Source organism: Canis aureus, chromosome 4, assembly GCF_053574225.1.
Source record: "Canis aureus isolate CA01 chromosome 4, VMU_Caureus_v.1.0, whole genome shotgun sequence".
Lineage (NCBI taxonomy): Eukaryota > Metazoa > Chordata > Mammalia > Carnivora > Canidae > Canis > Canis aureus.
The window spans coordinates 9,817,135-9,843,533 of NC_135614.1; the positions used below are offsets into that span (position 1 = coordinate 9,817,135).

Below are 26,399 nucleotides of genomic sequence, written 5' to 3' on the forward strand. Positions count from 1 at the left end.
ATGTTGAGCAAAACCTTTATTGAATGTGCTGTGCGATATCAGCAAAACGAAAGCATGAAACAAGTCAGTAAGGAGGAGTTATGGCCCTAGAAAGCCGATGTCAGGGAGGAGAGGACAGAGGCAAGTGCCATCTGGGGAAATACGCATTGTCAACCTTGGGCAGAAGCTCAGAGACACCCCCCTCCCCCGGCCCCCGCCACTCCCTGCTTCCCATTATGTCTCCAAGATGGAGAATCTCTAATGAAAGTCCCACAGGAACACAGAAATTGTTTTTGGCAAGTTGGGAAGGCCAGTTTGGGTGGGAGGAGCACTTGTATTAGAAATTGGCGTGGTCAAAGCCACAGTCACCCCATGGCTGGTTGAGAGTGCATCCCAGTTCTCCTCAGAAGGTGTGGCCTAGGAGAAGGGAAGTGAGAACTTAGCCCAGCCTGTTCCAAGACTTAGGGAAGAGAGCACCATACCTTCCATCCCCTTTCTTTCTCCTGCCCTCAGGATGGTAATAAGATGTCAGAGTGGGGCTCTGGGAGAAAGAGTGAAAGGGGAAACCATTAAGATGGGCTCTAAAACATGGTGTGAGAAACAAGAAATTGCCTTTGAAATCCTAGGGATTTCACAGGAGTGGGAAGACAACGGGGAGTGGAGGTCGAAGGGCAAGCTGGTGAACCTGCCTATTTGGTGTGTCCCTCTGCAAAGAACCCCAGGAATCTAGATGGAGATGACTTTGGAGATTGAGGACAGTGCTCACTCACCAGACTCAACTAGCAGTGTGTTCCTGGCAGGCCGTGGCCAGCACCATGCCCCACTGGGCTCTGGTCCTCTCCATGGCTGATTCCCACTTGCCCTCCTGGCAGAAGCACCTGGGAAGATAGGTTCAGCTCATTCCCCCCATGGTCACAAGCCATGTGACTGACTCCTCTCAACAAGCTTCTATCAGACACACCCTAGATGACTATCTCATGGATGAATAAGCCATACAGGCTCAGCTACTCCTACCAGAACATTTCCATTGTGTTGGGACCTCAAGTTGGGAGGAGCCTGACAAAAGATGAGAAAGTTGGTTTTAGGGATCCCTGGGTGGCACAGCGGTTTGGCGCCTGCCTTTGGCCCAGGGCGCGATCCTGGAGACCCGGGATCGAATCCCACATTGGGCTCCCGGTGCGTGGAGCCTGCTTTTCCCTCTGCCTATGTCTCTGCCTCTCTCTCTCTCTGTGTGACTATCATAAATTAAAAAAAAAAAAAAAAAAAAAAAGTTGGTTTTATACCCCCTGCTGCAGACGAAAGAATGGTATAACATCCCAGAGGGCAGGAGACCTATTCTAGAACAGCCATGTACCTGGTCATATATTTACTTGTCTTAAAAGGATTGGTATGCTTCATATGCCACCTTTGTTCCAAAAACTACTTAAGGCTACTTTATAAAAATCCACACAACACAATAAAATGCAATTTTTTTAAAGTGGGTTTAGAAATCAGCACAAAGGGAAAACAAGGGAAGGACAGCCAAGAGGAAGCCAGGTATAAAGTCAGCCCAAGAAGCACCTGCTGTGAGAAATGCAAGTAGTCCGATTTGCTAGCAGAACACAAAGGAGGCAGGTTCTGACCTTGCATCCAACTTAAAGCCATGGGTAGATGGTGAATGCTCAGCTCTCGAGCAGGTGTTTGACTCCATGTTTCCCTGCCAAGTGTGTCCAAGCAAGGTGACCTCTGGAAAACATGGGAATGAGTCAGAAGAGCATTCTTTAAAAGTTTGCAAGGGAATCTTGAGAGTTACATGGATCCACTCCCAGCCAAGGTAGGAGTCTCCTCCATCACATGCATCCAGTCATGGAGCTTCTGCTGTAGCAGCTCTGAAACCAGAAGATGTTGCAAGGTACCTTCCAGAGAGTTCCTTGTAAGGCCCTGATGTCTGCCTTCCCTTTGATGAAGTTGCAGATAAACGGTTCTGCTTCACAGGAGAGTCCTGTTCAAATTTGAGAGGGTGAGTGTATTTGTGTGTGTGTGTGTGTGTGTGTGTGTGTGTGTGTGTGTGTGTATGTTAGGTGGAGGGGGCTGCTCTTAGCCAGATGATTTTGTGGTAGGCTGAAAATTGGACCCCTCAAAATATCTGGCCCAAAGATATCATCTCTGGAACTTATAGATGTTACTTAATTTTGAAAAGGCCTTTTATAAAAAATGTGATTAAGTTAAGGATCTTGAGATCACCAGATTATCCCTGATTATCCAAGTGGGTCCTAAGTGCTATCACAAATGGCCTTATAAGAGAAAGCAGGCTAATTGACACGCACAGAGGAGGAGGTGATGTGGAGCTGGAAGAGATTGAGAGAGCTGGAGAGCTGTAGCTATAAGCCTTGGAATGGCAGCAGCCGCTGCCAAAAGCTGGAAGAGGCGAGGAATGCATGCCCCCCTAGAACGTCTGGAGGGAGCATGGCCCTGCCAACACCTTGGTTTTGACCCAGTGAAACTGATTCTGGACTTTGTGCCTCTAGATTTGTGAGAGAATGTGTTGTTTTAAGCCACCAAGCTTAATTTGTTACAGCAGCCACCGGAAACTACCACAAATTTCTGGGCACTGTTATGTTCTTCTCTGCCTTTTTTATTTATCTGTGTCGTGCCGGGACATCATCATTCAATGTGCTGGCTGAACACACTGTGCTAACCCTTCCAACATATTCAGATACATTTCCTGCTGGGCTCTTAGAAACAATTTAGTTGACAGGCATCTTCTATGGTTAATATGAGGATAAAATGACTTATTAATTATAAAGCCCTTAAAATAGTACCTGACTCAAAGTAAATATATATAAAAAATATATATATATATACATACACACACACACACACATAAGAAGTCATATATATCATACATATATAGTGCCTGGCTCACAGTATGTATAAATATTTGTCAAATGGAATAAGTGAATAGGATAAATAAATAGAATCCTGTTTTGGGTCCTGGGGTTCTTGCTTTTGTACTGCTTTTCCGCTGTTGACTCTTCAGGAGCCAGAGACCATTTTAAATTTAGTCTGGTTAATAACATTTCCCTTGAGAATATGTTCTCAATTTTGTAATGAAAGGTTATGGGTAGATGTGTTAGATACCAGAAAGAGACAATCCAAGCTTTAGGGCTCACAGCTGTTCCACTGAGAAAAGTCTGCAGTGAAATGCTCATTTCTTTCTACAGCTTCTTCCCTTGGAAACAAAGGACTAATATTTAAATCTAGTCCTGTTCCTGTGAGTTCTGTATTTAAAAACAAACAAAACAAAACCCAACCTCTCTTCTATTTAAAGAACAGTAAATAACCCTTCTCTCAACAAGGACAGGTGGGTAGACCCAGGGCTGCACTGTTAGGTGGGGGTGGAGACCAGCACAGCCCCAGCACCCTTTCCTCCCCCTTCAGACTAGGAATAGAGGCCAGGGTTTTAATCCTGATTATGTCAGTGTCTACTTGTGTGACCTTGAGCAAATCCCTTTATCCATCTAAGCTTCATTTTTTACATAGAAGACTGTGATTTTTAAAAACATCTTTAACTTTTCTGATTGATGCCTTTTTGTCCTGTAAATATCTAAAAAAAAAAAAAAAAAAAAAAAAAGAAAGAAAGAAAGAAAAAGAAACTTTGGGCTCTTTGTCCCAACTTGGTTCAAAGTGCTTCAAACACTCTGATGGTAATCTTTTGACAAAAGACCACTTGCCTATTTTCTGCGTGCCTTATTAGTTTATGATGTGCTCTCGTACCCTGGGCACTTTTTCTTCTCTGTTTCTGGGTGGCGTTGAAAACTCCCCGGCAGCAGTGGACTCTGTCAGAATAGCCACTGTGTGATCATAATGGATCAGACCTTATGAGGCAGGTTGTCTGCAATCGCTTGAGTTGCATATGCTTTTCAATGAAAGTGGGGATATCTGAAAGTTATTTGTCTGAAAGATTTTATTTCAGAGATAGCAAGTTGGGGAGGGGCAGAGAGAGAATCTCAAGCAGACTTCCCGCTGAGCACGGTGCCAATGCATGGCTCCATCACACTAATCATGAGATTATGACCTGAGGTGACCTGACACTCAACTGAGCCATGTAGGCGCCCCTGAAAGTGATTTAATTTTCATAGCTTCCAGAGGATTTTCATATAAATACCCTATGGTGTTAGAGCATATCTTGATTTCACAGGGGAGGAGAGATGGCTTGGAAATCATAGACATCTTTCTAAAACACCAAGCACCACCGATACCTTGTAACTTCCCAGTATAACTGACTAGTTCTGCTGTCTCAGAAACCATTATTTAAACAAACTTTTAAAAGAAGTCAGGGGAAAATCTAACAGCTGTAAAATGTAGGTGGTGGGTATATGGGTTTTCCCTGTAGAATCCTTGCAACTTTTTGTACCTTTGAAATTTTTTTTTTTAAAGATTTTATTTATTTATTCATGAGAGGCAGAGAGGGAGAGAGAGAGAGAGAGAGAGAGAGAGAGAGGCTGAGACACAGGCAGAGGGAGAAGCAGGCTCCATGCAGGGAGCCTGATGTGGGACTTGATCCTAGGTCTCCAGGATCATGCTCTGGGTGGAAGGCAGGTGCTAAACCGCTGAGCCACCCAGGAATCCCCCTTTGAAATTTTTCATAAAAAAATTTGAAAAATGCTCAGGGAAGGATGAACCCTGTAGGAGTGGAGTATAGGGCGGGGGAGAACTAATCACTCCTTCAAATGCACCTACTGTGCACCCATGTGCAGCCTCTCTGCTCTGTTCCTGGAGTCTTGGCTCAACTCAAGGAGGGATGTAATAAACTACACACTGAAGGGACACTTAAGAGCAGAGTTGGATCAGATAGGTCTCCTCTGTAGTCCTTTACCATACCTTGCCCAGCCCTTAGCTAACTCATGTTCACGGACACTAAGGAAAGGGGTTTCTGACACTTGTTTATTTATTTAAAGATTTTATTTATTTATTCATGAGAGACACAGAAAGAGAGGCAGAGGGAGAAGCAGGCTCCCTGTAGGGCACCTGATACAGGACCTAATCCCAGGATCCCTGGGATCATGACATCAGCCAAAGGGAGACACTCAACCATTGAGCCACCCAGGCCTCCCTCTGACACTGGTTTTATATATATATGTATATAATTTTTTATTTATTTTTAGTTTTAAAGATTTTATTTGTTCATGAAAGACAGAGAGAGAGAGAGAGAGAGGCAGAGGGAGAAGCAGAGGGAGAAGGCAGAGGGAGAAGCAGGCTCCACACAGGGAGCCTGATGTGGGACTCGATCCCAGGACTCCATGATTACACCGCGGGCTGAAGGCAGGCGCTAAACCACTGAGCCACCCAAGGATCCCCATTGACACTGGTTTTAAAAAAAGTTAGCAGATACTTTTTCAGGTGCTCAAGAAAAGAATGGGATGTATTGTATATGGGTTAAATTAGTATGGGGCACCTAGGTGGCTCGGTTGAGCATTTGACTCTTGATGTCAGCTCAGGTCATGAACTCAGGGTTGTGAATTCAAGCCCTGCACTGGGCTCCACGCTGAATGTGGATACTTAAAAAATAAACAAATAAAAATAAATTACAAAACCGGTGCTATTTATCTTCACTTATCTGAGTTGCTGGTCAAAGATTAGAGAAGCTGTGATCATATGGTCATTTTTTCTAACACTTATTTTTTAACTCATTCTTTTTGGTTGTATGCCTTTAAACCATGTTTTGCTCCCTCTTTCCATTTACTGGCTCCATCCTGTGGGTATTCTGCTATGTCATTCCAATTGGTTTTGTTTTTTATTTTGGATCCTGACATTGTGTTGGCTTCACGATCCTTGAGATGTTAACAATTCCTGAGGCCCTTCCTTATCCGACCTTACATGGCTTCCTGATTATCATTTTTAAAACTCCCAGTACCCAAACTCCATCCAGGTGTACAGGATACTCAGTTCCCTGCACACGTGTTACACCCTCTGCCCTCTAGGACTTGGCATGGGTGTGTGGTTTTCTCCCTCCAGGGACACTGGAAAGTTCCTTTCCTTTCCTCTTCCTTTCTGAGGACCTTCTGGACTTCTAAGACCGGAACAAGTGTTCCTACTCTGCATCTCCCTTGATTCCAATGTTACTCCTTAACAGCACTTATCACCCTACACTGCCATTACCCTCTCATGTTTGCAAATCTATTGTTGCTCTGTAAACTTTTTTTTAAAGATTTATTTATTTATTTTAGGTGGGGGAGAAGGAGACAGAGGAGAGAGGGAAAGAGAGGAGAGAGCAAGCAAGTGTGGGAAAGAGGGGCAAAGGGAGAGAGAATCTCAAGTGGGCTCCACACCCAGCATGGATGGAGTCCAAAGTGGGGCTGGATCTCCTGAGATCATGACCTGAGTTGAAATCAAGAGTTGGACACCCCACCAACTGAGCCACCCAAGTGCTCCACTGCTCCATAAACTTTAAGAAGGCCATTCACCACTGCGTCCATGCTGACACACATACTACGGGCTCAGTAATTTCTGCTGCATGAATAAGTGAATGAAATGGGGAGAGAGAAAAGGGAAGGTGCTATGTATCAATTTATCCAGTATTGGCTTTATCGAGATGGAGTTTACCCCTATAAAGTAGACCATTCACTGGTTTTAGTTATTTATTTTTGGATCAGCCATTTCTAAAGAGTAACTCAGTCACAGGGGAAAATATTGAAATTTATAAAAAATTTACAAAAGCTTAGTTTATTCTGACTTTATTAAGAGAAAAATGTTTCTGTTGTAAGAACATAAAATACTGTTTTAAATATATTTAGAGCCAATAACTTAACATTTAAATTAAAAAGATATAAGCATGTCAAAAGAATGAAACAAAGGTCTTATTATGTGCGAGTCTTGCATTCATGCTCTTCCCTCAGTTCAAATGCTTACCTGAAGGGGTCTACTTGCTGGAGTCTACACTTGCGGGGGGGGGGGGGGGGGGGCGCGCGCACCTCACTCCCTAAGGCAGTGTCCCTGTGTCTGTGTGCATATATATGTGGTTTAGTGGTCTCTTATATGGGGGGGTGGGGGGTGGTGTGTCATAGTGATGGGGGTTTCCAATGCCATAACCATCGCTTTCTTTTTCAGGAAGTGTATCCAAATCTTTGCCTCATTTTGCTCAACACAAATGAGGAGCTTGCTTTGTACTTTATGTCTTCTCTTCTTCGGACGCAGTTGGTCATGCTACAAATAATAAAGAATCCAACTGTGGATAATAAAAGAAGTATTTAGAGTGGCACATTCTGCTGAAAATCATTCAACAAATCCGTATTTGGGCAGGCCCTGTGCTATGGGAAATACGTATTTCCTCACATATACTTCCAGTCTCTTCCAGAACCAATCTGTTTACCAGGCTGGGGGAGTCAGGGATAAACACATAGGATGTGAATATAAGACATGGACAATATAAAACACGAGGTAACATAAAGGAGCAGAATGGTTTTCAAATGGTTGTGACAGATGATTTTGTTCTCCTGGACAGAAATTACGACTGATAACTCGACAACTAGAAGCACCCGTGGAAGTCGGGGCAAAGTGGTGCTGACACAGTCTAAGGAGAGCCTGGACATGTCCGCTGTGGTGTTGAACTGGGCTCTGGGAGGCCAGTGGGAGTGAGTGCACAGACTCGAGGTTTTGGAAAGTTTTCCTTTCATGGAGAAACAAAGAGGACTGGCTGTGTGTGATGAGGTGGAGAACAGGCCACTCTAGGCCCTGGGGAGAGCATAAGACATATTTGGAAATGAAGAGAAGACCTTAGTAGAGGATGTGGATAGCAACGTGATGGTAGAGAGGGAATTAGAACTGGGATACTGAGGCCCACAAGTAAGCAAAGAGAAAACTAAAAGACGTTCCTCAGGAAGAGACTAGAGACTAGAAACTCCTGTGTCAGCAGTAAGGCAGATGAAAAATTTGGAGGGACTTCAGAAGTGATGCTTTATGAAGATTTAGGTGGCATCAGTCTCTGGGCAGAAAGCTGTGCGGAGGCTGTTATAAACCTTTAGGCAGGAGACAAGAGCTGCCTGAGGTCTGAGTGATAAGGAATGTTTCTAGAGAAAAGCATCAGGAAAGGATTATGTTTGGGTGGGTAGAGGGGGGTGAAGTGGAGCTGGACTTCAGAGGTAACGGCACGGTCATGCAGCACCGCCTGGAAGGCAGTGGAAGGGCGCAATGCCTGGGCTGAGCTGGAGATGCTGGTCTAGGAGGCCTACGTCCTGGGAGAAAGAAGGTCCATGCTGTGGCACTGCCATCACGCTGAGTGCGTGAACAGCAAGAGAGAAGAGGAGGGCTGAGGACGAGTCAAACTAAATGATCTGACAGACCAGCAGCCTGTTTTAGGAGAAGGGGTTCTGAGTTAGCTTCCAGAGCCAAGCTAAGGGAGGAGGACTCTAATGGAGAGCTGGCAACCAGCTTCCCTTTGAGTTTTAGGAACACAGTTTCAGGAGACTACAGGAGAAAGAATGTTTTATGAAGAAGGAAGGTGGTGAAACAGGCTGGGACCAACAGTTCTAGAACAGATAGCTGTACGTGTATGTTTGCAAAGGGGAAGGAGCCACATAATAGAGTGAATAATGAAGGTGCAGTGTCTGAAGACCTGAAAACAAAGAGCAATGACCCAGCATTAGGGGAGCCTGAGGCCACAGGACCTACAGGAGGCCACAGGATGTTCAGAGCTGGGCTGTTTCTCTGCTGCTTCTGTGCTTTCCTCCCCACCTGCACACCTCTTGAGTCTGCTCCAGAAGCCTACAGCCAACATAGGCTGTGGCCCAGGAGTCTGACTGTGACCAGAGGGAGGAGGACACTTACAGGGAGGAAGATGAGCACAAGTCCAGGACAAGAGGGAGGGAAGAAGGAAAGACCAAAGGATTTCTGGATTGAAAGAGGAAGGGAGCTCAAGGAATTTATAAGGGGCTCAACTCTCAGCAAAGTGAAGGCAGACATGGGAGGAAGGAGCATGGAAAGTTCCAGAACAGTGCGATGGGAGGTTCACTGGAGGTGACCACGGAGGCAGAGGAGCAACGCCGAGGTCTAGTTGAGGCTCTGCAGCTCTGGACTCGGGGAAAACAGATGCTGAGATTCACCCAAATGGCTCTAATAAGGCATGTCTGGTAAAAGGGCAAGAAGCTGATGGTTTTAAGGGACTAATGATGATGAATCCACAGCTGCCTACATGTGTCGGTATGGTTAAACGAGAGGCAAATGGAGGTTGAGGAGGTCAGGGGACTGGAGGTGAAAAGGCAGCCTAGAGCAGAGATGGTGGAGGGAGGCAGCAAAATGCCATGACTGGGGGGTGGAGGGTCCAGATGCCAAGGGGGCAGAGTTCAGAGTCTGAGGTCTCAGTACGAGTGGTGTGGAGTGCCAGGTATTGGGGAGGTAGAGAACAGGGCCCCTAGAAGCAACACAACACAGAGTGGATGTCCTTGAGGTGACAAAGAATGAAAAGGAAGGACCCTGAGATGTGCACTACAGTCCTTGCATGGGACGCAGGTGACCCAAAGGCAATCGGGTGGGGAGTGTGGCATGTAAGGGCATCTTATTTTACAATGACCTTTGTCTCCGAGAAGGATGCCTATCTGAATGTGTGAACATTAAGAGGCTTTTACCTTTTCAAAAGTCTTGAGATTTATAGATGGCACAATCACTTCCCATATCCCATTCCATTCTCTGGAAGAGGTAGACCATGGTGCTTTCCATCAGTAAGCCACCCAAGATGGCCAGAAAGGAGAGCTTCCGGCTGATATTCAGGGTCACTGGAAAAGAAAGGTAGCTAATAAGTTCTTGAGTGTTTAATTGATATCAGCATGTAAATTCTGTGGCATCATGAATGGAACTGTCTTATAAAGTTGGTTTTAGAGAGTCTCTATTTGTTCGTATTAGCCTGTGCTGATATCTTCTCCCACGGTTTCATCTCTAGAAAGAAACAAAGTGTGTTCTTATAACAAAAACACTAGGCTTCTCCTGAAATCAAGACACAGATTTCCATGGAGAAAATAAAAAATAAATTCTAAGGTTGTAAAGAGGTTAGCAGGAAAAAAACCAGAGATTTCTCAGTTTTACAGCTTATAAGATGAGAAGCATTTGGATAAAAGGTACCAGGTTAAGAGGCTCATTTAAAATAACCCTTCTCACAATGGATGGGAAAAATGAAGGGCTGCTCATCCCTTTGTTGTAGAGCAGGTTCTGTGCTTCCTGGCTTGACAACTTGTAGGCTGGGTACATTTGGACAAGTCATTCACAAAGTGGAGGTAATAATGACTCCCCTACCAACCTTGCAAGATGGAGATAATGCACATGAAAGCATCCCAAAGACTAAAAAATAATATGTCATTACTTTGAGCAAATATGGACTCTGTGTTATGTATAAGGCACTAGAGAAATGTCAGGCATTGTTATTATTCTATGAAGAATTCCAGTGTTTTAACAGGGTTTATAAAACTGTGTTGGAGAAATAGGACTTTAGGCTTGTATGTGGGGTGAAAGCTGAAAAGACAAGAATAAAAGATAAACATACCTCTAATTGCCTGAAAATTTGATGTAAGGACAAATACTTTAATGAGTCGGAGGCACAGGGGCGTGTAGTCATGCTCCCAAATGACAGCTGGAATGAGCAAGAGCTTTCCATAGCTGGATAATAATAATGCTTTCAGCAGCAAAGTGAAGTTGGGTTTTTTTTTCGCTGTCATTGGTCGTTCTATCCACAGGAAAGTAAAAATGCCAATAAAAAAGGCAGTTTGTTCTAAGGAGGAAATGGAAAACAGAAATATGAATGTTGCTATCTAAACCGTCTCTCTCTAAAAACAAATAAACCACAATTCTGAAATACAACTTATTAGCTGTCTTCATGAGAACTGTTTCATCAAGATCAAATTTTCTTCCCCCCACCATTACCCCTCCTTCTTTTTAAATAAATAAGTCCCTGCCTGTTGTGTCAAATCCTGCTGGTGTGATTGCAGAAACATATTTCAGCAGTTCACTCATGAAGTATTTCATGGACCACTGTAGTCATCAGTTCTCTGAAGTTCTTTCTAGGAAGTAAGGTTCTATTTAAACATCTTCAGTGTTTGAGATCTCCACAGAAAGACTAAAACAGGAGTAAAGAGGAGGTTTTTAAGTCTGAAAGATGGGACCCACCCTAAAGATTACATATGAAGGTGTTTTTCTTTGTTCATTCATCCACTATTTACTGAATGCCTATTATCTACATATTTTGAATCTTGTTAACAAAACTGGAAACTTCCTTATTCATTTTAACAAACCTTCTGAGTGCAATTCCTTAACCTTCCAGAAAGTATTCACAATCTGAGTCCAGACCAGAAGAAGCCACAGTTCTACTGGCTTCACAGAAAAGAGCACAGTCTGTTCTGTTCCTATTAACTAGGAATTTAACATTTCTTTCAGCTGTGATATTATGTGTATTAAGATGGTTAGTCCTCTGATTACCCGACTGCGTATGTTTTGAGTGGTCTGTCCCAAATTCTGTTTTTCCCCATAAGCTGTGTTATTCAGGTTTCTATAGAACTAGGTTTTTTTCTGGAACTTATATATCAAATTATAGGAGAGACAACTGTATTTTTCCTAAAATGTTGTATAACCAAATAGAGCCAAACTAAAAGGTTCCAAACATAGTTGATTAGAATCAATAATTTTGGATGGCTGACCTACATGACATTTGATATATCCCTCAGGGAAGATATCCCATCCCATCTCCCTGCAAAATAACTCAGGGACTTGTCAACTGCAAGGATCTGATTAAATAGGCAGATTTTATAGTCTGGATTTGGACAAAAAAAAAAAAAAAAAGCAACAACCTTAACAATCTAGCAATAGTGAGCTGCCTCCTGTCACTGGAGATACTCAAAGCTAGATCATGTTGCAGAACTGAGAGGATTTCTCTCATGGGATAGAGGGCGGACTAGATAACCTCCACATCTTCCTAATTCAGAACTCAAGAGATGTATGCATCTGCACCAGCCCTCGGGCTCTGCACAATCTTTCCCAGGACAGATATCACGGAGCCTCTACTCCTGAGGCTTTCACTGATCAGATGGCTCAGCGGGACCTGCTACCTGCCTACAGGGTGCTGCATGGAGAAAACTCTAGGTGGGGATTCCAGAGAGCCACCGGTCTCAGTGGCAACACTAAACTGCTGCGGGACTTTGGGGAAATCACTTGCTTCCCCATGATCTGGGGACTCCAGGATCATGCCCTGGGCCAAAGGCAGGTGCTAAACCACTGAGCCACCCAGGGATACCCTCAAGGATGTTTTTAATATTATTATGTGAATCTGGAAATTCTTAGTATATAAATTTTATTTTATTTACTAATTTTAAAAAAGATGTTATTTTTATGAAACCTCTACACTCAACATGGGGGGTTGAAGTCACAACCCTGAGATCAAGAGTCACTTACTCTCCTGACTGAGCCAGCCAGGAGCTCCAGGATATAAATTTTAAAACCTTAGAACTGCATGAGAGGATGAAGGGAGTAAGAGCAGAAAGAGAAGAAAATGGGATAAAAGAAGACACAGTTCAGAAACATGACACTGCAGTGGACTAGAGACTTGATATTACTATAGTAATATTTCCTTATCATCAAGGAGTTTTAGGGCAGCCCAGGTGGCTCAGCGGTTTGGCGCCGCCTTCAGCCCAGGGCCTGATCCTGGAGACCCAGGATCGAGTCCCACATCAGGCTCGCAGCATGGAGCCTGCTTGTCTCTGTGCCTCTCTCTCTCTCCCCCTCTGTGTGTGTCTCTCATGAACAAATAAAATCTTAAAAAAAAAAAAAAAGGAGTTTTAGAGGCAGAGAAGCACGGAAGCCAGTAAGTAAGGAAATAGTCACATAAATCTGTACAATTCTGACCTAAGTCACAAACTGGAATTGTGAAGAAAAGCAATTCCTGGAACACCTGGGTGGCTCAATGGTTGAGTGTCTGCCTTCAGCTCAGGGCGTGATCCCTCAGTCCTGGGATCGAGTCCCATATTGGGCTCCCTGCATGAAGCCTGCTTCTCCCTCTGTCTCTGCCTGCCTCTCTCTCTGTGTCTCTCATGGATAAATAAATAAAAATCTTAAAAAAAAAAAAAAAGAAAGAAAAGCAATTCCTGAACTTGAGGAATTTAGGGGCAGTAGCCACTTTCCCTGTATGAAGTCAGATAAATAAGAAGTGTTCCCTCTTAAACAGATTGCATCAGTTCAACACAATTAGCACAATACATTGCATAATGTCTAACAATTATCAATCTGTTTTAAAAACAGGACCTAGGGAATCTTTAAATTATACAATCAAGAAATTAAATTGAGGAATTTTATCAACAATATTATATATACCTCAAAACACTAACTCTCTACTCTGCTAAATATAGTCATTTCCATAACACATGTGTGGTAACGAATAAAAAAGTAAGAAAGCAGATAATTTAGACATATTCACCTAGTAGGTTAGTGATAGAACTGAACATTTAGTCTCAAGTCTGGTATTAACCCCCTCTTCTTGCCAATGATTAAGACTACCCACCTTACCTCTAATCAGAATAGTGGTTACTAGTTAACTAAGAATAGAAAGCATAGCTTTTTCCTACCTAGAGAAGCAATTGCAAACATTCTATAGAAATCCCATTCCTTGGCATATCTGATGAAGTCATTAGGATCAGTGTTCTGGTTTGAATCTTGAAGCTGCCACCATCTCAGGTATGCTTCACAAAGCAAACAAAATATGCAGAGTTTTCCATGCATCTGGTGGTCAAAAAGACAATGCCATGCATTGGGTAAAGAAACAATTATATGTAATACCAAATAGGCACAGATATAGCTAAGTATTTGTGGTTTTGAAGAACCTCCCATCTCATAGCTTTTTAAATTCAGAGCTGCCCAATTAAGTGTATAATTGTGTTGTCTGTATACCAGTGGTTCTTCATCAGCAATGTCCATCAGAATCACATGGGGGAGATTTTTCACACGGCAAATGTCTAGGCCCCAATCCTGATTCAGAATCTTTGGAAGTAATCCTAGACATGCAATTTTGAAACAGTTTTGTGGGGAAGGAGGATTCTGATGTATACCCCTAGTTAAGAATCACTGCTTTAAATAGTAGTTCACTCGTCTCTATATTTTCAGCATCTGTCCTATACACAGAACCAAGCACAGAATTTATGTGACTCATGATAGGTGGAAGCAGCAATAAGAATAGAATTAACCTGAAGATTCTATCATACCTCACAGGAAACTATTAGTCTGAACACAAATTTTTAAAAAAGGGCCCTATGCCCAATGAATATAAATTAATATATCAAAGAGCAATTAAAAGGTAGAAAATCCATTGCAAGTTCTAAAGAGTCTGAAATTTTGGCAAAAATAGAAAGTACCAGGCAACAAGAATTGGCTTTTTATTTATGTATTTATTTATTTACATTTTTATTTCGTTATTTTTAAGTAGGCTCCATGCCCAGTGTGGAGCCCAATGTGGGGCTCAAACTTGCAACCTGGAGATTAAGACATGAGCTGAGATCGAGTCAGATGCTTAACTGACTGAGCCACCCAGGAATCCTAAGAATTGGCTTTTTTTTTTTTTTTTTTTTGAGAAGAATTGGCTTTTTAAAACACATTACTCTAATGGGGCACCTGGGTAGCTTAGTCAGTTAGGCGTCAGACTCTTGATTTTGGCTCAGGTCATGATTTCAGGGTCCTGGGATTTGAGTCCTGCATCAGGCTCTGTGCTCAATGTGCTCGGCTCCAGCATGCTGGAGATTATCTCCTTCTTCCCCCCTCTCTAACCCCTCGCCCCCAGAGCACACATGCATGTACTTTCTTTCTCAAATAAATAAAACCTTTTTTAAAAAAATTTTTTTAAATTACTCCATGGGTTGAACTTTCTATATCAATAGAAAGTGGGGAAAAGAAAGTGTGTGCAAATGCAATATAGCCCAGGAATAGGTATCAGTGTGGACTTCTGAGAGGTTCTTCTAGTTGGCACACTGGTTCTCCCGGCTCCACTCTGGAATTACCCAGGGAGTTTTAAGAAATACTAATCCTGAAACCATCCCCAAAGATTCTGATTTAACTGATTTTGGGTGAGGCCTCAGCTTGGAAGGATTAACTGCCACTCCCTCCCTCTCTTCCAGGTGATTCTAATGTATACCAAAGTTTGGGAATCAATGCTCTAGCAATTTAAAAACTGCCCTGGTTATATGACTTAAGGGTGGAGGGAAGGAATTTCCTTAGTAGAATATGAAATGCAATAAACTGTTTAAAAATATTTCTCTTTTAAAGTTTGCTTACTTCCTCAGTATAATTCTCTCCCTACTTTGATATATTTAAGTTTATTGTTAGAAATAATTGGTGTCTTTTTTCAAAAGGTAGCCTACTAAAAGGCAATCCAGATTATGGTTTGTCAGTTTCCTTCTAGTTACCATATTCATGAATACTCACTAAACATTGTGTACCTGTTTATCAATGTCTGTTATTTCTAGAAACTTCCAGACTTGTTGGGATAAAAGACCCATCCTCATTAGAATTTCTTTTAAAATAACGTTCTTTAATTCTGTTCAAAATTATTATTCTTTAAAAATGTAAAAGCATCAAAAAGTGAAATTAGAAAATAAAAAAAATTATCACAACTTACGTTTATTTTAGTATTGAAAAGAATATGCCTGTAGGCCTGGGCTTTGCATAAAATAGCATTAATCAAGATGATAACAGGATCATACTCGATATACTTGTCTACAGGTTTCTGGCAGGATTTCTGAAATAATGTGAGATTATATTAGAACAAGCAAATTCATACATTCTGAAATCTTAAAGGATTTCAAACTAGAGAGTCTATTTTGAACTTGTATAGCAATAAGGACATATCAGCATTTACTTAAGTTAACTTCTCAGATACAAAACGTTTACCTATAAGAAGCCCTGGTTTCAGAAATGACTATCATCTTCTAGGCTAGAGATAGTAATCTCTTAATCTCATATGTAAGAAGCTAAAACGATATTTGATTTAAAGACTGATTTTAGGTAGGAAAGTATCCCAGAAAATCCTACTTTCAATTTGTAGGAATTGTTATAAAATAAATAAATAAAAAATGAATAAAGTACTTTCATTGAGAAATTGTTCCCTGTTGGCTGGATGGCCAATTTTGTGGTTCTCGAAATGTGATCTGGAGAAAGGGCTTGAGAAAAGTAACCCTATGCCCAGAGTTTCTGAGAGCTAAAAGCAGGTAGAGTGTAGCACAATGTCAACAATCTGGGGGTGGCAGATACCTAGAGAAGCTTGTTTTTTTCCTTCAATAACATCCAGACTATGGAAAGAAAATGTCTTTCTCTGTGACAGTGAAGACACTGGAGGATCCTGAGCTGTACATAAGGACGTGGGTTGGTCAGCTTGGTTCTAGGCTAACGAAGTAAGACTTTTGGGTTCTCAGTGACTCCTATGAAATTGTCTTTTTTTTTTTGGACACATGTGATTACAATGCTATCAAATCCCAACACCATCGGAACATATAAACACAGGTGTGCAGGAACAAGCTCATCAGAAATGAGACATTTGAAACAGTTTTGGTTACAAAAGTTGCATCAAGGCTACTCTTCTAATGGCTACAATTCAAACATAAACATTTTGAAACTTTGAGAAGATAAAATGAAAATAGAAGTGATAGATATGCAAACATACTGGGATGGTCTAAAACTACATCAAAATGCTAGGAAAAAAATGAAGTGTGCTGAAAAACATTAACCCTGCACTCCAAATGTAATGAAAAAAATCACTTCCAACTTAAAGTGTTTCTCCATTCATGTCATCTACAAGAAATGGGTATGTTTTTGTGTCATCAAGTGAACCAATGAAGGGAGATGTGCTATTATCTCAAATTTAAATCCACCTAATGAAGCTGAGGCATAAGAGGTTAATAATTTTGCAGTTTCTCAGCTGAGTGAAGAGTAAACAGGGTGTAAACAGAAACAGAAGCCACAGAATCAGAAACACATGATAAAGAGCTGTTTTCTGGACACCTCCCTGGGCTACCTGTGTGGAAAAACACTTCCTCTCTACAAACAACACTGCAACACTAGAGATGCTGCTTCATTGTAAAATGAAGCTGCTGGCTGGTCAAGGGTCTTTTCTCTGTCCTTTAAAAGTTCCCTAAAACCCATCTCATGACACTGCAAGTCTATGCCAGGATTCAGGCAATTTTTAGAAGGAAGTAGGCAGAAACCAGCACCGGGAGACACAGCAGGCCAGATTTTCCCCTGCAATCACTTGTCTGACAAATATGTTTGGAGTGCTACAACATTCATTAGAACAGCTCTCTTTGCTTAGCCGTTTTTATGGACCAGGCACTTTCAAGGTGTTAGATTCACTCTGAGAAATAAGTCTCTATCCTTCAGGACTTTATAATTTAGAAGAGGAAGGTGAGTAAGCCTGCACCTGTAAGCGGCCGCTTATATCACCCTGTATAATGGAATGAACACGGGGTGACACGAACCTAAATAGAAGTGGCTTCTGGCCTCATGTGCTGTTACCTGCAATGCCCATCTTCCCTTTCCTAGCATTCTGAGTATTTTATAAACATTGAGAATTCATTAGAGTCTGCTGGTTCCCTACCAGTTTCAGGCTAATTTTTCCTTGTTCTTCTTCAATTATTCACTTTTTCCTTGAGTGCTTCTTTCACCTTAAATGTAAGGAGGGAAACCATATACAAATGTAGTAAAACATTTTAGTGGCAGATGGCAACATTTAGATATGTTTTCTGATTTTGGCAAAATTGTTCCACTTACTAGACAAATATCCTGAAAGAGAAAGTTGTCCTCTAAGAAATCTCTACAGCACGGGTACCATGTATACCCCAGAAACTCCTAACTTCTACCACTTTTATCTCACCGTGGATATAGATTACTTTCTGCTGTTATGTTCTTCAGTTCTCTAGTGAATCATATCTCTTTTAGAATATAAACTGGCCAATATTCTGTGGATGTTCTTGCTGCTTCTTCCTCCCCATTATCTCTAGGGCTATCCTCTTCCCCACTCATTCTCAAACCTGTTTCATTTTAGCTCTACAATAAGGAAACACATATCTTGAAAGTGGAACCCCCTACATTTTAAAATCCTAAAGGGCAGGACAGTGTCTTATTCATCTTTGCATCCAGCATCTAAGGGTAGAAGCTGAATACTGTAGTATATGAACAGACTCGAAGTTTAGGAGAATCTCAAGGGAGTCTTGATTTGTTATTATTGTGAATTTATCAAATATGAGCATATAAAATAGTCTAGGCAGTACAGAATATCAAAAGTACTATATCTTTACACATAATTATACTAAACTAAAGCTGGATGAGAAGGAGTGGCTAAAAGCAAAGGACATACTTCCATTAGATGGAGAAAAATTAGGGAAACACAGAGGGGCAAAAAAAAAAAAAAAGAAAAAAAAGAAAAAGAAACACAGAGGGGCAAGTGGGAAGGAATGGCAATGGAAAAACAGGAAGAGCAAAGAGAAAGAGAAGGGAGATTCGGCTGAGAAATACAGGGAGGAGATCAGGCTGAGTGTACTGCTGACTCCAAATACACCAGCTAAGAGACAATGTATGAGTTACCAGCTTATAGAAACTTTGGCTATTTTTTCAAAACATATAGCCTGACGTCTATAAACGTTTTACTTTTTACTCTCATCACTTGGGAGAACCTTCATAAAATTATTTTACAATTTAATTTTCTTTTTTAAATTTATTTACAATTTAATTTTCTGAGTCTAGCATCAACTAAATGATTTTACCTGACTAATGCCACTATGCATATTAGTATGTGTTATCATGATAAAAATGAGGATATTACACACTCAATGTCATCAGGGAATGTCTGTGTACAATAATGTACTGTTGCACCCTTCAATATTCCAAACAGAATTCTAGAGAAGCCAGCATCTGATGATTAGAAGGATTTTGTTAAATGCCAATGATTTAAAAAAATATTCATTTATATCATTAAAGATCACTAATTTAACTGCAGAGACAGTTACAGCTTTATTCACAGTTATGTGGCTGTCATCTCTAAGATTGATCATTTAATTGGGCCAGTCCAGAAGTCGTTATTTTTAGATGGCATATCTTTTACTGTTCTCTCCCTTGTACCAGGTTGGCCAAGGATATGACCATTTAAAAACCTAAGAATGGTTCATTCATCTAGCAAATATTTATTGTGTACTTATTACTATGTGTCAGGCATGTCTTGGGTGAGCCAGCTATATTAACAAATAAATTATACATACTCTTTGTCCTTGTATGGCTTATATTCCAGTGGGGGGAGACAGGTAATAAATAACATATAAGCCAACTGTAAAGACTATTCAAAGATGACAGGTGCTCTGGGAAAGATGCAGCAGGGAGAGGTGATACGGTGGTATACCAGACTAAGTAGGGGGAATCATTAATAGGGTGGTCAGAGTAGGCCTCTCTGAGATGTTAAAAATAATTGAAGGAAGTGAGGGAGGAATTAGCCATGTTAGACACAGTGCAAAAGTCCTAAGGAAGGAAACTGGTTTAAGAACTATCAGGAGGCAATGGAATTGCAGTAGAGTAAGGGAAAAGTAGCAGGAGACTACACAGGCCTTACAGCCAGTGCAACTCTGAGTGAGATGGAAAATCACTGGAAGGTTTGAGAAAGCGAATGACATGATCTAACTTACATTTTAAAAGCCACAGTTTGGCTACTGTGTAAGGAGGCTGAAGAGGTGCAGGGGTGACATAGTTTAAGAATTAGGATAATAATCCAAGTGAGACATGATGACAGCATGAATCATGGTTGTAGAGGTGGCAGAAAGCAGTGGATTCTGAACATAATCTGAAGACAGGGCTGACAAAATCTGTCAAGCAAACAAGGAATGTGGAAGAGGAATCAAGTATAACTCCAAGGTATTTTGGACAGGAACTAAAATAGTAAAGTTACCATTAACTGTGAAAGTTAGATGTAACTATAAAAATCCAATTGGAGAGATCAGGTAGGTAGCTGGATACTTGTGTCTGGAGTTGAAGGAAGAGGTTCAGGCTAGAGGTTTAAGTTTGGGAACTGTCAACGTTTAGATGGAATTTAAAGCCATGAACCAGAATGAGCTCCTCAAAGGAGAGTGTGTAGACAGACAGAGGCCCAAGAACTTAGGGAGACTTAGGGTACTCCATGTCTAAGAGGTTGAGGCAGGTGAGGCAGGACCAGAAATGAGATTGAGAAGAATAGCCAGTAAGATAAAACCAGAAGAGTCTGGTGTCCTGGCAAACGCACACAGTGTTTCCAGAGGGAAGTAGTAAGGTCAAATGCTGCTGACAGTTCACTGAGAATGGACTATGGGATTTAGCAAAGTAGACGTCAGTGATCACGATCTTAAGAACAGTTTCTAGTGAAATGGTGGGTGGGGAGAAAGCGTGTCTGAAGTTGATTCAAGAGAAAGTAGGAAAGGAAATAAACAAGTACAAATATCTCTTAAAGGACGTTGCTGTCAAAGGGAAGGGAAATGAGGAGGAGCTAAAGGAGCCAGTGAGATGAAGAGTGTGTGTGTGTGTTTTTTTTTAACTTAAAGAAAGACTTAGTACATACACTGGTGATAATGATCCAGAGGAGAGCAGAAGAGTATTGCTGCAGGGATGTCCCTAAGTAAATGGAAAAGGATGGGTGGGATCTAGTTGCACAAGGGCACACTGATTTTAGATTTGTGGACAGCTTATCCACTCTAACAGGAGGGAAGACAGAGTGTATGATAACGGGTGGTAGTACTAGGTTTCTGTGTTTGCAAAGCTTATGGAAGTTCTCTCTCTTTCTCTCTCTTGTTTTTTAGCAAAGCAGGGTATGGGAAACCTGAGAGGTTTGTCGGGATGGTTCATCAGATTGGGAACATGAATAGATTAGTAAAATGTAACTGATGGCCAGATGGCATCAAGGGCTACATGAGGTTAGTGGTCACGAATTTAGATGTTTTTTCCTCAGGGTGAGGAGACAGATCAGACAGTGTGTGGGATTTAATCAGAGTTGAAATTTTGCCAAGTGAGGGAAACCACTTGAGAGAGGAACAGTGATTATGTCAGTTGACAACAGATTAAATAGGTACACATTCATGCTTTGTCTACTCTCATAATATTACAGGCCATTTTTTTTTAAAGATTTATTTATTTATTCATGATAGACACAGAGAGAGGGAGAGACACAGGCAGAGGGAGAAGCAGGGTCCATGCAGGGAGCCTGACGTGGGACTCGATCCCGGGACTCCAGGACCACACCCTGGGCCAAAGGCAGGCGCCAAACCGCTGAGCCACCCAGGGATCCCCAGGCCATGTTTTTCTCACGAAGATCATTATTAGAAAATCGTCAGGAGATCAGAAATGGGACAAAAACGGACTGACTGCCTATTACACGGCAGGTTCTTTGCTAATACCTCCAGAAGAACCTCCAATTTTGGGACCTTTTAAATATCAAATTATTCTCTATAGACTACGAACGTACTGAAAGCAACATCTTCACTTCATTCATTTTTGGGTTTCGTATCACCAAACGTCAAGCTTAGTGCTCTGCACACAACACATACTGTGGATTCAATAACCACAAAGGATGAAACCTGAAATTCAGGAAAATTTGATACAGGTTATGGACCATAAGGATGACAATGTTTATCTATGAAAGGGAGAATGTCTAAGACCTAAAAAGCCTGGGCGTGAACTCCAATGTCAACATAATCTTCGAGGATCCGTTCGCAGCGTTAAGTCTCACCAGCAAACCGCCGTGGGATGGTGAGTTTTCACTATAGGTAGCCGTGTAAAAGCTCCACTGATCCCGGACAGGTATGCCAAGCATCGAGCTGAGGACTATATTGGAGGACCCTGAAACTCGTTGATTTTTACTGTCCTAAAAAGCTGCTATATAGATCCCATCGCCTCCCACGGCCCCCAGATCCCGCAGCGCCATTTTCCGCCCAAGGCCACCCCACAGCTGACAACTCACGCAGATGGTTATCTTCAGCACTCCGTGGTTATAGTCTCGGTACAACTCCTTGGCCTCCTGGTTGCATTCGATGCACCTGTACTGGCAGGGCGCCGAGGCAGCAGTAGGCGCTGCTGCAACCCCTTCCGCATTCCCCTTGCCCGCGGCCACCCCTTCTGGGTTCCCCTTGCCCGGCCGTAGCCCACTCCGCCCACCCGTGCCCATTTCCACGCAACTACACCCGAGAACTTCCGATTCAGTGGCGGGGCGGGTGCGTGGGGGCGGCGGGGAACGTCAGAAATCAGACCGGAAAGCCTGTCCCCTGCGGTGCTTGCTGGGATTCGTAGTCTCAGTCCCAGAGAGGGAGCTCGCGGCGGGCCGAGCTGGGACTACAACTACCAGCAGGCAACGCCACGCCCCCTCCACGCCCCCTTGCCACGGCCCACCTGCCCGCCGCGGGTTCAGGCCGAGAGGCCGCAGCGTGCGGCGAGGGCCGCCGCACATGCGCCTTGAGGAAAGATGGCACCTGCCGGCTGCTGCTGCTGCTACTGCTGCTGGGGCGGCGCTGTGGCCGCCGCGGACGCCGTCCGGCGCGTCCTGGTGCTGCTGCTCCTGGGGGTCCTGTCCGCCGGGCCGCGCCCGGGCGCCCTGGCCACCGAGCACTACTCGCCGCTGTCCCTGCTCAAGCAGGAGCTGCAGCACCGGCAGCAGCAGGAGGCCCCGGCAGGCGGCGGCTGCAGCCCGCAGTCCGGGGACTGGGGAGACCAGTACTCGGTCGAGTGTGGCGGTGAGTGGGCGGCGGCGGCGGCGGGCGGGCGTGCGGGGCGGCGGGGCCGTGGGGACTGCGGGCGGGCCCGGGCCTCGCCGCCGCCAGCCGCCAGCCGCCAGCCGCCAGCCGCCGCGCGGCGTGTGTTCCCGCGGGAGCCGGCCCCGCCGGGTGTCACGCTGGGGCCGCTTCCCGCCGCTCGCACCCGCGCCGCTGCGCGCCCTCCTGTCGTACCGCCGTGGCGAGGGTGGCGAATGGGGAAAAGGGCTGACAGCGTGTCCCTGCGGCCAGAGCGGCCTCTCCGGAGGCCTGCCGACTGCTGGAAGGGTGGAAGAGGAGATGGCCAGTGGCCGGTGCCCGCCCCGGGCCCCGAGGGTGCGGGGGCGGCGAGGGAGGGGCCGACGGACCAAGGAGGACGCGCCCGCGGTGGGGCCGGTGCCGGACAGCGGACGCCCGGAAATCAGGTTTTCTGACCTCCCGGGTTGCTGTCTTGTATTACACGCGACCGCTAAAGATCTGCTGCCTGAGGGAAACGAGGGAACACAAGAGCGAGCCCATTTGATCTGCTCGTTGACCTCTTGCTTCCAGTTATCGAAGACGGACCTGTGACCTGGCCTGTGCCTCCCAGAGGGCAGGAGGGGCTCCGCAGGCCTCGGGCCCGCGCGTCAGAGCTGCGTGTGCATCGGCTCGAGGATCGAGGGTCGCGGATCGCGGATCGAGGGTCGCGGCGCGCCCAGTCACGGGGGTGGGCGCTGTGGCCGTCAGTCTAGGAAATCATGGCAGACGCCTCAGGAGCAGAATACGCGTCCGCAGTTTCTTTTGTTTTGTTTTGAGATTCTCCGGTGGGTCTCTCGCCCTTCAAATCCCTCCCCTTCCTTTCCCCTTCCCGTCCTTTTCCTCTTCCCCCGAATTCCCTGAAGGCGTTGCTTAGCTGGGTCTGCCTAACTCAAACTCACCAGAAGCTGGCTGGTTCCTTCTAGGGCCTGACAGCAGCGTTCTCTACTATTGTGTGACTCGGAAGACAGATGAAATGTCAAAGATTAGCACACTCTGATTTCCTTTAAGCACAATCTGACTGCCTTAAGGAAGTCTCACCCGCTGGAGGGTATGTGACTTCTTTATTTCGTGGTAGGCCTTGGCTAGTAACGGTGTAAAAAACATGGCCTGCGTTGCAGGGTGGGAAGGGATCGGCTTTTACCCCTGACGCCCTCTGTGACTCTCTGAACACGTTGATTGCTTGTCTTTGCAAAATTGCCTCCTCTAAATTGGAAGACACTGTTACCTAATTACAGGGTTTCATTTTCTTCACAAGAATGCTGTGAGGAAAGTGAGAATAGCCAGCACATAGGGAGTGCTTGCTGTATGCCAGATGCTGTTGTAAGAACTTTAGGTTGCTTAGCCTCTTCTCTTAAATCTGTCGGCACACCAGCCACTACTTCATTGAGTGGTAACTCCTTTTCCTCAGATGGGGAAACAGACACAGAGAAATCACCCCAACTTTGTCTTAGACCCCCAGTACTTACAGGTAGGAAACCACATTTCTAGTATTTGCCAGCCTGTGCTACGTTATTATGTAAATCTTCATTTGCCTTTTCCTCCTGTAGTCGTGTGATGCTCACTGGCTCAGGGAGACCCAGATTCTAGGCAATGGAAGATACAGATAAATTTCTTTCTTCTTTTTTTTTTTTTTTTAAATTATTTATTCATGAGAGACACAGAGAATGAGGCAGGGACGTAGGCAGAGGGAGAAGCAGGCTCCCCATGGGGGGGACCCCGATGCAAGACTTGATCCCAGGACCCGGGAATCACGGCCAGAGCCAAAGGCAGACGCTCAACCATTGAGCCAGCCAGGCGTCCCTACAGATTGATTTCTAGTATGAAATTGATTGATATTCTTGACCTAGGTGGATCATTTCACTGTGTGACATCAGGCTTCTGCCAGTGTTTGACTCCGTATTTGAGCCAACTCTGACCTGTCTCCTGCTTTTCCTCTAGATCATAAAGGTTTTCATGAACTAAGTGTTTGGAGAAATTCTTCTGTCCGTTCTACCAATTCCCTCATACGTGGAAACCATCATCTAGTATTCTCTGCTTCAGAGGTTGAACACTATATTATGAGGTTTTAAGCATAATTTATTCAAATGTTTCAAATTTTTATTTATCTCCCCCACGTAGTACTTATTTTCTTAGTTTGGAATTACAAGTGTGCTGTTACAAATGTGTGGCCTGAGTCTTTGAGCCAGCCGCCCCTGGGCCAACAGGAATGTCCCGTAGCTGCTGACAGGTGCGAAAGTGGCTTGGCTGCTGCTGCTGTCAGCCCCAGTTAATCATTCTCAAAAGCAACTGCTTACGCTACTTGACACTCCAGCTGTTTCTCTTAGCTTTACTGGCTGCGGTATGTGACAGAAGCCATCTCTATCGTGGTAGCGACTCCCAAAGTGTCTCTCATTTCTCTCTCCTCGTCTTGGACAAGTAGGTAGAAGCCGGGCGCTATGAAACCTGCCCCGGTTCCCTCACTGTCCTAAGAAGAACGGATGTAGGAACAAATTCAGGCTTTACAACTAATCGTATCGTAGCTCATGTTCTGAATCCAGAATCCCCTTCTGATCAACATAAGGGCCAAGATAAGTGCCAGGAAGTAGATCACGCCAGTTCTTCAGAGCCTCACCATCTGTTAATCGTATCCTCATCCCTTGCTGACCTTTCCAGCCACAAGCCTGTCCATATCAAGCCAGTCCCTATCCAGGAGACAGATACAGAAGCCACTTTTCAGAAGTCTTCCCACAGCTTTTGGATTCTAAGTCTCCACACCTTTGGATGGCTGCGTGTGTATTCTCTTAAGACAGAACCCCTGGTGATTATAGAACCAAAGACAACAGCTGGTGGGAGGGGAGCCTGTAGGTCTGAACACAGCACTGGCAATGACTGATTGTGCTGTGTGGACCACCATCACATGGAATCCAGTGCCCCGAGAGCAGCCTCATGCTCAGTGGGCTGAGCCCCACTGAGGTCCAGCTGTAGACACAAGCATGCATGACCCAGGCGCCAGGGCTGACTGACTTTGCCAGGCCGCCTTCAGCTTTCTTCTCCAGCACAGGTTTTACCTTTTATTTGAAAGGCATGTATAACCACAGATGTCAGATCATCTCTGTTTTCCTGTGGGAAAAATAATTTACTTTTTTGTTTGTTTGTTTGTTTGTTTTTAGGATGCTTTACTGCACCTAGTACTTTGGACTATTGAGCTAGAATGGATCTGTCCTTTCACAGGAAAGCCATCTGTGAGCCTACTACTTGCTACTCAGTATTCTGGGCCTTGGGGATATAGCACAGCTGGCTGACTTGCCCTAGTGAAGTCTGCGTTCTGGTGGGGGAAGAGATCAGTGTTTAGTAGGCCTACAGATAGGTGCCTTGAAGAGTAAAAAGTGCTGTGCTACTTTGCAAGGGGGCCAGGGAAGGCCTCTGGTAAAGTGGCATGAACAGAGCCCTGGACAGAGTGAGCTTTGGAGAGATCTTAGAGATGTCTTAATTTGACACCCCAGTGTTGTAGATCTAGTGAATTAAAGTCTAGATAAGCTGAACCCTGTCTGTTGATTGAAGACTTCATCTCTCTCTCTTCTCTTCCTGCGAAAGCTAACTGTATCTCATTCAAAGGTGGTATTCATCTGGTATTAAATACATCTACGTGTTCTTACAAACTAAGATGTAATAGTTCAAACGTGT

At 43.9% G+C, this 26,399-nt stretch overlaps 2 protein-coding genes and 1 long non-coding RNA gene across 12 annotated transcripts in view; 1 reads left to right on the forward strand and 2 right to left on the reverse strand.

Annotated features, from left to right (window-relative positions):
* Positions 1 to 1,436: 1,436 nt before the first annotated feature.
* On the reverse strand, positions 1,437 to 3,677 carry LOC144312161 (uncharacterized). The gene is made up of 2 exons (XR_013377593.1): positions 1,875 to 3,677; positions 1,437 to 1,704 (listed from the first exon to the last, which is right to left on the reverse strand). It is a non-coding gene; the product is annotated as an uncharacterized LOC144312161 (long non-coding RNA).
* A 3,002-nt stretch (positions 3,678 to 6,679) lies between these two features.
* Positions 6,680 to 22,225, reverse strand: ARV1 (ARV1 fatty acid homeostasis modulator). The gene is made up of 6 exons (XM_077894536.1): positions 21,935 to 22,225; positions 15,593 to 15,712; positions 13,554 to 13,707; positions 10,490 to 10,714; positions 9,582 to 9,728; positions 6,680 to 7,186 (listed from the first exon to the last, which is right to left on the reverse strand). Exons 1-5 carry the CDS (start codon positions 22,136 to 22,138, stop codon positions 9,586 to 9,588), a joined length of 846 nt encoding a protein of 281 aa, XP_077750662.1. The 5' UTR covers positions 22,139 to 22,225; the 3' UTR covers positions 6,680 to 7,186; positions 9,582 to 9,585.
* A 152-nt stretch (positions 22,226 to 22,377) lies between these two features.
* The window catches only part of TTC13 (tetratricopeptide repeat domain 13), an 80,719-nt gene continuing 76,697 nt past the window's right edge, over positions 22,378 to 26,399 (forward strand). For 2 of the 10 annotated variants that reach the window (XM_077894529.1, XM_077894530.1), the window contains exon 1: positions 22,386 to 22,700. In XM_077894529.1, the coding sequence (XP_077750655.1) occupies positions 22,433 to 22,700 (268 nt within the window). In that variant the 5' untranslated portion in view covers positions 22,386 to 22,432. Of the gene's footprint in view, positions 22,701 to 26,399 lie in introns of all 10 variants that reach the window. The other 8 variants (XM_077894531.1, XM_077894532.1, XM_077894534.1 and 5 more) reach the window with 6 other exon arrangements.

Bases quoted from the DNA above. Each gene is read 5' to 3' on its own strand.
- ARV1 (XM_077894536.1), bottom strand. From the start codon at position 22,138: ATGGGCACGGGTGGGCGGAGTGGGCTACGGCCGGGCAAGGGGAACCCA. The intron at 15,713-21,934 runs GTGAGTTGTCAG...ACATTATTTCAG, and splicing joins TGCTGAAGATAACCATCTGC to AAATCCTGCCAGAAACCTGT. The intron at 9,729-10,489 runs GTATGTTTATCT...TTTCTTTTCCAG, and splicing joins AAATTTTCAGGCAATTAGAG to TGACCCTGAATATCAGCCGG.